The 12138-nt window shown below is 37.0% G+C and overlaps 1 protein-coding gene across 1 annotated transcript in view; it reads right to left on the bottom strand.

Annotated features, from left to right (window-relative positions):
• The window catches only part of AK9 (adenylate kinase 9), a 178447-nt gene that overhangs the window by 158463 nt on the left and 7846 nt on the right, over positions 1-12138 (bottom strand). Inside the window, exons 5-7 of the mRNA XM_007940858.2 lie at positions 6751-6863; positions 5067-5255; positions 3780-3908 (exon numbers count right to left, since the gene is read on the bottom strand). Of these exons, the coding sequence (XP_007939049.1) occupies positions 3780-3908; positions 5067-5255; positions 6751-6863 (431 nt within the window). The remainder of the gene's footprint in view (positions 1-3779; positions 3909-5066; positions 5256-6750; positions 6864-12138) is intronic.

The following is a 12138-nucleotide window of genomic DNA, read 5'->3' as shown; positions in this document are numbered from 1 at the left end:
GACCTTTTGCTTTCTTCATGGATGATGTTCTTGATGTCATCCCACAATTCCTCTGGTTTTTGGTCATTGGTGTTCAATGCATCAAATCTATTCTTTAAATAGTCTCTAAATTCAGGAGGGATATAATCAAGGTCATATTTTGGCTTTTGTGGACTTGTTTTAATTCTTTCAACTTGAACTTGAACTTGTAAATGAGCAGTTAATGGTCTGTCTGTTCCACACACAGCTCCTGGTCTTGTTTTGGCTGAAGATACTGAGCTTCTCCATCGCCTCTTGCCACAGATGTACTCAATCTGATTCCTATGTACTCCATATGGCAATGTCCACATGTATTGCCACCATTTGTGTTGTTGATAAAAGGTATTTGTGATGAGTAAGTCATTGGTCTTGCAAAACTCTATTATGCGATCTCCAGCATTATTTCTATCTCCAAGGTCATATTTTCCAACTACCGGTGATTCTTTTTGTTTCCAACTTTTGCATTCCAGTCAGCAGTGATAATCAGCACATCTTGATTGCATGTTTGGTCAATTTCAGACTGCAGAAGTTGGTATAAACCTTCAATTTCCTCATCTTTGGCTTTGGTGGTTGGTATGTAAATTTGAATAATACTAGTATTAACAGGCTTGCCTTGTAGGTGTATGGATATTATTCTATCACTGACAGCATTGTACTTCAGGATAGATCTTGCAACATTCTTTGTGATGATGAATGCCACACCATTCCTCTTCAATTTGTCATTCCCGGCATAGTAGATCATATGGTTATCTGATTCAGAATGGCCAAAAACAGTCCATTTCAGCTCACTAATGCCTAGGTATCAATCTTTATGTGTTTCATTTAAATTTTGACAAATTCCAATTTTCCTAGATTCATACTTGGTATATTCCATGTCCTGATTATCAATGGATATTTGCAACTGTTTCTTCTCATAGTGAGTCATGCCACATCAGCAAATGGTGGCCCTGAAAGTTCTGCTTTATCTTTATTATTAAGGTAGGCTCTACTCTGATGGGACAGCTCTTTTCCAGTCATATTTGAGTGTCTTCAGACCTGAGAAGCCCATCTTCCAGCACTATATCAGATAATGTTTCAGGGCTATTCATAAAACTTTCCAGTAATATATCAGACAGTGTTTCACTATTATTCATAAGGTTTTCACTGGCCAATTCTTTGAGAAGTGGATGGCCTCTTCCTTCTTCCAAGTCTTTCTCAGTCTGGAAGCTCCACTAAAATCAGTCCACCACAGGCAGCACTGCTGGTATAGCCTCCAGCCTCACAGCAATACTCAAGCAACCATCGTACAATAAGCTGACTGACAAGTCCACCTCCCTTAGCTGTCCCAACTGCTCCGCTCACTTCCTGGGCTTCCCCCTACCTGTTCTTGCTGACCCTGTCTGCCGCTGCTCCCTGCCACCTGGGGGCTGTCCCCTGCCCTCCTTACCTGTTCTGGCCACCAGCCCTGTCTGCCGCTGCTCCTTGCCTCCTGGGGGCTGTCCCCTGCTCCTCTACCATATTTATACATAATATTATAATATTAATAATATTAATAGTTAATACCATTAAGAATTCTTACTATCTGTTCATCTTCTAAAATTTGATAGTGGAAATAATATTTCAGTATTTAAATTAGCATTTCTTTATTATTAGTGAGGTTGAATATTTTTGTACAGTCTTGTTAACCCTTTCATCTTTCATTTTTGTGAACTGTCTGCTCATATTTGTTGCCAATTTACCTAATGAGCATGTGGGGTTATGGGTTTTTAAAAATCCAATTAATGATCTTTAAATATATCAAAGCTGTAAATCTTTTATCATACTTAATCTGGATATTTTTCCAGCTTATTTGTCTTTTAAATTGAGTAAGTTTTTTTTTTTTTTTAATTTCTTTATGTTTTACAGGAGCACTGGTGGCACAGTGCTTAAAGCACTTGGCTATTAACCAAAAGGTTGGCAGTTTGAGTCTATCAGCCAGTCCACGGGAGAAAGATGTGGCCATCTGCTCTAGTAAAGACTACAGCCTTGGAAACCCTATGGGGCAGTTCTAACCTGTCCTATAAGGTCACTATGAGTTGGCACTGACTTGACAGCACTCAACACAACAAGAAGTTTTACATTTAATGAAATGGAAACTATAGTTCTTTTCCTTTGTGATCTCTTCAGTTATTTAGTGGAACATTTGTGGAGCACTTACCACTTCCCAGAAGACACTGGGCTTCTGCCATGCTAAGATGTAGGACCTGGTCCCTGTCTTTGTAGAGACTACCTTTGCCTTTTCCTGTCATGAATCTAATTTTCTGAATCAGATTCTAATTATGCTTTACTTTCTACCCAGAGCCAGCCACTTAAAGATATTTTGGTTGAAGGAGAAAAAGATGTTACTGGTAGACATGTACTTTACTTTTAAGAAGCTGTGTTTTAAGGCCTATGATAAAAGAAGGGGAGGAGAAAAGAAAAGTCATAGATAAGAAAACAATTTAATTTTGGAGGGTGGCTAATGAGGATGAAAATTATCCACTCATCATAAAAGAAGGGGAGGAGAAAAGAAAAGTCATAGATAAGAAAACAATTTAATTTGAATAAGAATGAAAATTATCCAATCATCCCTGTCAAAAATACACATGCTAAAGCAAGCAGTAGAAAGATTGAGGCCAGTTGGAGATCTTCAAGGAATACCAAGAAGACCTAAGGAAACCAAGACAAGAATTCCCTCCAGGGTGGACAGGGAGAGCCTTCCCCTAGAGCTGGTACCCTAAATTTGGACTTCTAGCCTCCTAAGCTGTGAGGAAATAAATTTCTGTTTTTTAAAGGCACCCCCGCTCACCAAAACAAACACTGTTAAATCAGCATAAAACAAATTCTTTTAATTTCTCTATCAGATAGGAAGAACTTGAGGACTGTTTTTTATTTGTCTTTGCTTATAGTTCTAGTTCTTAGCACAGTATCTGGCCATATAGCAAATGTTCAACAAATGTTTGCTGTAAACCTGCACCACAACTGACTACAGAGGGCCCATTTTCCCCTGGGTTTTTGACAGCGTAAAATATAGCTGTCACGTAATTGTAATAGTAATTGTAATAATCATACTATTTTAAATGCTAATTATTTTCATTAAAAGTTTCTCATTATAATATCTAAGGGTCTTATCATGTTTACATATAATCAGCCCTGAATGAGATAATCATAGAAAACAACCTGGGGATGATTAGTCTTTAAAGCAAAAAACCAAACTCACTGCCGTTGAGTCAGATTGGATTCATAGCGACGCCTCCTTGGGTTTCTGAGGTGGTATCACTACAGAAGCAGACTGCTCAGTCTTCCTTCTGAGGAGCATCTGGTGGGTTTAAACCACCAGTCTTCTGGTTAGCAGTTTAGGTTACCATTTAATTAAGTTAACAATTCCTTTTAGAACAAAAGGTACACCTTAAGTGTGCATATGTTTTGATAAACTATGAATTAGGGCTTGAAAATGCTTTTACAAAATAATCTTTTAACATGAGTTTCCCTGCCACCATCCATAAATAAATTCCCCTAGTGACTTTTGAAAAATGCAGTTCATTTATCACTTTTCAGCAACATAGCTGTTTTGTAAGAGTAAAATCATATTGCTCTGTGAAATAGCCTTTGAGATGAAAGCATTATTCTAACAGCTTTCTACCTAGCTCTAGAGGAATATCAGACAGATAATATATGAAGATGAAAAAATGTGGAAGCTATTTAACCAGTGATAAAACACAAATATCAACATTCCCATATTCAGAAATATGTCTTGTTCTTACTTCAATTGGATGAAGAATCATTTCCTTATAAAGTTTAATAATGTCTTCAATATTTTCCAAATAATCCTCAGGCCTCTGAACTAGATGTTGAAGAATTTCAGCCACCATCTGCATTTCAGCAATAAATGCCTAAATGGAAAAGAAAACATTTAAAATATCTTTAGGTCAATGATTATGAATTTACAAGCCATATCCCCCTCCCTCCTTACACCTGGAGGCCATTTTGGAGTGAGAAGCAAGGGGTGGCCGAAGCTTAGAGACTAAAGATTTTGAGATTGAACATTCCTAATGGGCCTTTATCAGATGGAATCAAGATTTAAATTGTGTGGGACATGTACTCACTTTTTTTCTGTTGCCTATTAGGTAAGGAAGGGTAAGAAGGAAGATCAGATTTTCAGAGGCAAAATAAAGAAATGAGGTTTTCTCCAAATAGCTGAGGTTGTAGTTTGCTCATTCATTCAACAAATATTTATTGACTGTCTACCATGTTCTGTCCTAGGAGGTGGGAGTAGGTACTGTCCTAGGAGTTTGAGATCAGTTGGGGAAGGCAGAGCATAAACAAGTAAACAACCAAATACACAATATGTTAGGTGGTGGTGAATGCTAGGGAAAAATTAAAGCAGGATAGAGGGGATGGAGAGAGCTGAGGGAAGGTGCTATTTATATCCGGTGGCCCTGAAAGGCTTCTTTGAAGAAGTGACTTTTGTGCAGAACCCGGAAGGATGTGAGTGAGAGAGCTGCACCTTGCACTTTGGCTTTTTTTGCTCTAAGTCTTCAGTTCAGCTTGCAGAGTGCTTGTCACAAAGTGGGCGACCAATAGCCCTAGGTTGCTATCAACAGAAGCAGGTTAGCTGTCAGGATGTAGAGGGACTTCTATACTGATGAGATTAAACTTGATGACCTCTAGATGACAATCTAGTATTTCTTGAAAACATGAAATATTTTTGCTTATTTCTTACAGACTCAATAAAAATGTAAAGGGAATGTAATTTTCTATAGTCTCTGCTTTTTTCCCCATTATCCATACTTTCATTTAATTTAATTATAGCTAATTTTAAAAACTATAGTAAACTGATAAGGAGCAAAGCTGCTAACTTAAGTGTTCAGCTGCTAACCAAAAGGTGACCAGTTCAAACTCACCAGTGTGACAATCTCCTTCTGTAAAGATTTACAGACTTTGAAACCCTATGCGGCAGTTTTTACTCTGTCCTATAGGGTCATTATGAGTAGGAATCAACTCTATGGTAACAGGTTTGGTTTGGGTTAGTTTACTGATTGGAATATTACCTCCTCTTCTTCTTGCTCTTCTTCCTCTTCCCCTTCCTCTTCTCCTTTTCCTTCTTTTTGGGCTTCTTTCTTCTTTTTTCTACGACTTTCAATGACTTCAGGATCCCACTGATCTTTTGAATACAGGTACCCTGTACCACTGTGCTGTCTTTGCCCAGAAATTCTTTGGCATAAATCAAAGTCAGGGCACTAAGGAACAAAATTATTAAATCACTGACAACATTATGAATATGTTTTCAATTCCTATTTATATATAATACAACACATATACCAGAAAACACCTTAAAACTTTGAGTAAATATAATACTGTGATTTTGCTTCAAGTTTCAGTACATGGCAAGAGAGGCACGAGGCACAATTTTTATGCTATGCCAATACTTTATCTGAAATCAGTATATGTGAGAAAGTGTCAGTACTTTTATGATGAAAAAGAAGGTTAAGAGAATGATAGAAAGAGTTAAGAAATAGAAGAGAAAATCAGTTTAGTTTGGAAAGGTACACAGGCTTCTGTCAGATTAGTTTAAAAAGGCTGAGGATGGAGGAAAATGACAGACTATATATTTCCAATATAAATATATATTCTGTATTTATAGTAGTTAATACCATTTGTACCTTTATGGGTGAAGTACTTCATAAAATACCAGTCATGAATGGGACTTAACAGTCCATCTATTCTACAATCATGAATCTCTTAACATTTACAATATAGTATGTGACATAGGATGTTATGTAATTTGGATATTATGCAAACACTGTATTATATACAAGCAGCCCCCAGATTACAAACAAGTTTTGTACCTAAATCTGCCTTTAAATTGAATTTGTACATAAGTTGAAAGACTTAGGTAGGGTTTGTATCTAATATCAATGAGTGTTAGTATATAGTACACCTTTCCATGAATAAAAAGCATTAAAGAAACACTTCTAGATACACTAATATGAGATTATACTGGAGTAAGATGGTCTTTAATCCAACATTACTAGGCTCCTTATAAGAAAATGAGGAGACACAGACCCAGAAAGAAGATTGACAGGAAGACAGAGGCAGAGATTCGATTTATGCTGCCTCAAACTAAGGAGTGCCTGGAGCTACCAGAAGCTGGAATTGACAGGGAAGGATCTTCCCCTAAAGCCTTCAAAGAAATGATGGCCCTGTCAACGCCCGCAATTAGGACTTCTAGACTCTAGAACTGTGAAACAATAAATTTCTGTTGCTTTAAAATACCCAGTTTGTAGTATGTTGTTAAGGCAGTTGTGTTGTTGTTGTTATGTGCCATTGAGTCAGACCCGACTCGTAGGGACCCCTCCTTGGGTTTCCCAGGCAGTATCACTACGGAAGTAGATTGCCCGAACTTCCTTCCAAGGAGTGGCTGGTGGGTTTGTACTGCCAACCTTCTGGTTAGCAGTCAAGTGCCTTAGGCACTATGCTACCAGAGCTCCTGAACTGACTTTCAAAGGATACCTACAATTAAGCCTAGTGGAGAGGTGAGGGGATGTATCATGTGCTCAGCACTGCAGATGCAAAAGCTCAGAGGAATGAGAAAGTGTAACTCAGATCCTATGGTTGATGCAGAAAGGACTGACTATTTCCATAACTACTTAACAGTCTTGAAAACATTCTTTGAATTTATCTACTATAAGAAAGAATGCTTTATTATACTAGACAAACAACTAATATCCTTACCTTAATATTGATTATAATATCAGGTTTCAAATTTAAGTTTTTAATTAATTCTAACTGTTGTAAAGTAGTTATGGCTTCCTGTGAAAATGAAGGCATTTCAGTGACGATATAACCTGTGAAGGAAAAATTTAATTTTAAAAGTTTTATAGTATTATTTATATAAAAGCATGGATTTATTATTACTTCTTTATAGAATTCCATATAGTTATTGAAGAACACTAAAGGAGGTCATAAAACAATCTGTCAACATTTTAAAATTAGTAATTAAGGCTATTGCCACATGAAGTATATCCATGAATAATGTTCTCCTGATAATAAATAAAATAATTGGGCTAGGAGGACACATCTTTAAAATTTCTAAGTCAATTTATTTTAGACATATGATGTGATTAGGGAAGGAAATTCTATGGTAGTAATTCTTTGAACTCTTGTTAGGAAAGGTCATATGATTAATGGTAAAGGCATTTTATGAGTGTTGCTTGGTATATTATTTTTCTTTCTAAAATTAATATTTCATAATATAAATAATAGACTCCACCTATCAATCAAAATTCAAAAATGGTTGTAATAGTATGATAACAGAGGACTGCCAGAAATTCAAGCTGGATTCAGACATGAATTGAATGATATCATTAAGGACAATCAGATGGATCATGGCTGAAAGTAGAGAAGTGTAGAAAGATGTTTACCTGTATTTTATTGACTATGCAAGAGCATTCGACTGTGTGGTTCATAAGAAATTATGGATAACATCACAAAGAATGGGAATTCCAGAACACTTAATTGTGCTAATGTGGAACCCGTGCATAAACCAAGAGGCAGTTGTTTGAACAGAACAAGGGGATACTGTATGGCTGAAAATCAGGAAGGATATGCTCTAGGGTTGTATCCTCTCACCATACCTATTCAGTCCGAATGCTGAGTAAATAATCCAAGAAGCTGGACTATATGAAGAAGAACACAGCATCAGGATTGGAGGAAGATTCGTTAACAACCTGTGATATACAGATGATACAACCTTGCTTGCTGAAAGTGAAGAGGACTTGAAGCATTTACTGAATATCAAAGACTACAGCTTTCAGTATGGATTACATTTCAACATAAAGAAAACAAAAATTCTCACAAATGGACCAATAAACAACATCATGGTAAATGGAAAAAAGATTGACGTTGTCAAGGATTTCATTTTACTTGGGTCCACAATCAATATCCATGGCAACAGCAGTCAACAAATCAAGTGACATTTTGCATAGGGCAAATCTGCTGCAAAAGACCTCTTTAAAGTGTTAAAAAGCAGAGAGCTCACTTTGAAGACTAAGGTGTGCCTGTTCCAACCCATGGTATTGTCAATTGCCTCATAAGCACGTGACAGCTGGACAATGTATAGGGAAGACTGAAGAACAATGGATGCATTTGAATTATGCTGTTGATGAAGAATACTGAAAGTACGATGGGATTGTTTCCCAATACTAAGGCTTTTTCTGATGAGATTGGTGGTGATATTAACAAAAGTGATTTTTTCATAGTATGTAATGAAATGTGTCAGTATTTGGAAGATGTACATAACTCAGTGAACCAATATTTTACAAATGACCAATCTATGCAGTTACAAAAGCATGCATGGATAAAAGACCCAATTCCAAGTATAAGATAGAAATCTCTTCCCATGCACCGCCCCCCTCCAAAAAAAATAAAATAAAACACCCTTGCGGTCTAGTCAATTCCAACTCAGGGTGATCCCAAGTGTTGCACAGTAGAACTGCCCCATAGGGTTTCCCTGGTTGCAATCTTCAAGGAAGCAAATCACAAGGCCTTTCTTTTGCAGTGTTGCTAGGTGCGTTCAAATAGCCAACTTTTAGACTGGTGGTTAATCACAAACCATTTGTGCTACCTAGCACTTAAAGCACTAGACCAAAGAATTTTAATGTCACAGAGCTCAAAAAATTCACTAATATGGTTTTAGATCCCACATTGCAACTAACCTTTAAGAAGCCACCACTTGTCAAGTTTTGGTGTAACACCATGAATATCCACAGTTACCTCTAAAAGCTTTTCAAATGCTCCTCCCTTTTCTAACTATGTATCTAGGTGAGGCTGTATTTTCTTTGTATGCTTCAACAGTAACATATATTGTAGCAGATTGAGGAGAGGCAGATATGAGAATCCAGCTATCTTTTACTAAACCAGACATTAAAGAGATTTGCAAAAATGTAAAACAACGCCACTCTTGTCACTAATTTAAATAAAAAAAAAACGTAATTATTTTGCATAAAAATATGCTACTTAACATGTAATGGATTTATTTTTTAAAAAACAAATTTCTAATATGGTAAGTATTGATAGATATTCCCATGTAAGTAAAAGCTCTGAGTCCTCAACAATTTTTTTTTTTTAATTGTGATTTGGATGAAAGTTTAGAGAGCAAATTCACTTTCCGCACAGCAGCTCACATACACTTTGTCTCATGACACTGACTACAATTTCCCACAATGCAATAGCTCCACTCCTACTTCTTCCCCATAGTTAGCTTTTCCCTGTGTCCTTCCCTCCCATACACTCTTGCCCCCTCAGCCATCTCTCTGTGCGTACACAGCCCTTCTATTCTCCCGTGACTAATCTCTCCAAGGAATATATCTACCTAATGTAAATGTTCAGCTCAAATGCCTGTCTTTTGTTTGGCTGGAAGCCACAGGAGTGGGATTAATTCCAGACCTGAAGGGCAGCTAGGGGCCATAGTCCCAGTGGTTCCATCAGGCTTTATCAGACTAGCAAACCTGGTCCTTTTTTAAAAATGATTTGCATCCTCAACAATTTTTATGAATGTAAAGGGGTCATGAAAGTAGGGAGTTTAAGAACTGGTATCCTATGAAATGCCTAGAATAATATATGTTACTAAGTATTGTTGATAGATGAAAACATTGATCACAATCTTTTATTTTAAAAAAGCAGACCAACAATCACTTCTAGTAAGGCAAAATCTCATTAAATGCTTAGGCTTGTGCCGATTTCTCCTGGCAGCCCACACACCTTTTCAGGGATTTCAGAGTCACCTGTCTTACCCCTCTACCCCTGACCCTGGTTTATAGGCCTGTTTTGAAAGACATTCACGTCCATTCTCTCTTTTACCATCTACCCAGCTACTGAGTAAAACCAAACATCAGAATGAGAATCCTTATTGAGAATCTAAGCAGAGACTTTTAAACTATGTTTAGCAGAGTGACAGATTTCAAAGAGATTCCTCTGGGGATGCTACAGGATAGGTGAGGGGAGACTGGGCCGAAGAGGCTCTAAGTCCTTCCTCCACTGCAGCCTTTAAATGAGTCTGGTTATGCATCTTAGAACGTGGCCATGCAAGGGCATGCTGAGTATGGTCCTCAGACTCAAGAAATCATTTATTCCTCTCCTCTGCCAGCTCCCAGGACAAATACCACGTATAGGAAGTAGAAAAGACAGAGGAATATGCTAAATGAACAAAATCTAGAGTGTGGGAAACTCTGCAAGTAAGTGTTAGAGGTTGAATTTTATCCTCAAAGTATGTGCTGGAAATCTAACCCCCATACCTGTTTGGATATAGGGTTTTTATTATGTTAAAAATAAAAAATAAATCTAATTACTTTGAATTAAAATCTGATATAAATTTAACTTATTTTCGAGTTAGATACAGATCCACACACATACACAGTGGAGGACAGATACCACGTGAGGATAGTCTACAAGTCTAGGAACCAAGGAACACTGGAGTCTACTTACAAAGAAGAAATCAACATAGATAAGGCCCTGATTTGGATTTTTAGCCTCCAGAACTGTGAGAAATAAATTTCTGTTTTTTAAAGCCACTCACTTATGTTATTTCTGTTACAGTAGGACCTAGGAAACTAAGGTAACAAATAACCCATTTATTCAGCAAAGAAAATAGAAAAAGATAGGAGAAACTCAAGAGATGAAGAGACTTGAGACATACTAACCAATTGCAATATAGAAAATCTAGTTGGAGCCTACTTCAAAAAAACTTGAACATATCTTAAAGCTTAAAAAAATGGAAGTAGTCAGAGAAATCTAACCACTCATTGATTAGTAGATGCTACTAAGGAATTATTATTAATTTTTTAGGTGTGATAATGTTAATATAGTATAAGTTTAAAAAGAGTGTTAATCTTTTAGAAATACACACTGAAAAATGTATAGATGAACTGATATGATATGGAGTCGCCATGAGTCGGAGTCGACGCAATGTCAGCCAACAACTACAAGCTTCAAGATCAAGTCAGCTTACGGGGAGAAGTATGGTGAATTAGAGATGAAACAAGATTAGACAAGAATTGTCATTGTTGAAGCTGGATGATGGACACATGGCAGGAGTCTTTATATTAATCTACTTTTGTTTGAAATTTTACATACTAAGAAGTTTAAAAGGCTATGAACACTGAAAAAATGAATGGGTTTCTTTTTCTTATATTAATTTCATTTCCCCTTTTGCCAATACTTTTTTATGCCGTATTTTTGTAGCCATATTAAATCATTCTAAATTTTCCAAGAGGTATAATGAAGTAAAATATGTTTATACTTTTTATACTTAGATCTTTACCTATCTATCTATATACACATTTTAGGTTCAATTACTATGCTTTTTGAAGTCATTTATGGACCTACCTAATTTTTTTTTTCTTTCCTGTTTACTCATCTCACCTTCCACATTATGGGTGTTTTTTCCATGTTCATCCTCTTTATTACTGGTTATATATATATTACTTACCCACCAACCACTCCTGGGAAGGAAGACTGGGCAATCTACTTCCATAGAGATACCACCTCGGAAACCCAAGGAGGGGTTGCTATGAGTCAGAACCAACTTGATGGCAGTGAGGTGTTTTTTTTCTTAAAATATAATCTATATATTGATGATGTATAAATATGTTAGCTACATATGGATAAACAGATACAGTTCATTCTACATATCACCTCTATATACATATCATCAATAAGTAGATGATATAAAAGAAAAACCAAACTCACTGCCGTCGAGTCGGTTCTGACTCACAGCAATCCCCCCTTGGGATTCTGAGGCAGTATCTCTACGGGAGTAGATTGCCCAGTCTTCCTTCCAAGGAGTGGTTGGTAGGTTTGAACCGCCAGCCTTTTTGTTAGCAGTCAAATGCCTTAAGCACTACACCACCAGAGCTCCTAGATGATATACAGGTATGTAGATGATATATGTTGTTGTTGTTGTTAAGTGACGTCGAGTGGTTTCCGACTCATAGTGACCCCATGCACAGCAGAACGAAACACTGCCCTATCCCATGCCAGCCCCACAATCCCTGCTATACTTGAGCTCATCATTGCAGCCACCATATCAATCCATCTCGTCGAAGGCCTCCTCCTCTTTCTTCG

The sequence above is a fragment of the Orycteropus afer genome, unplaced genomic scaffold (assembly GCF_000298275.1).
Source record: "Orycteropus afer afer isolate SDZICR_OR568_19922 unplaced genomic scaffold, OryAfe1.0 scaffold00072, whole genome shotgun sequence".
In the NCBI taxonomy this organism is placed as follows: domain Eukaryota; kingdom Metazoa; phylum Chordata; class Mammalia; order Tubulidentata; family Orycteropodidae; genus Orycteropus; species Orycteropus afer.
Note: the sequence above shows the minus strand (reverse complement) of the source record. Positions and strands in the feature narration are given on the sequence as shown.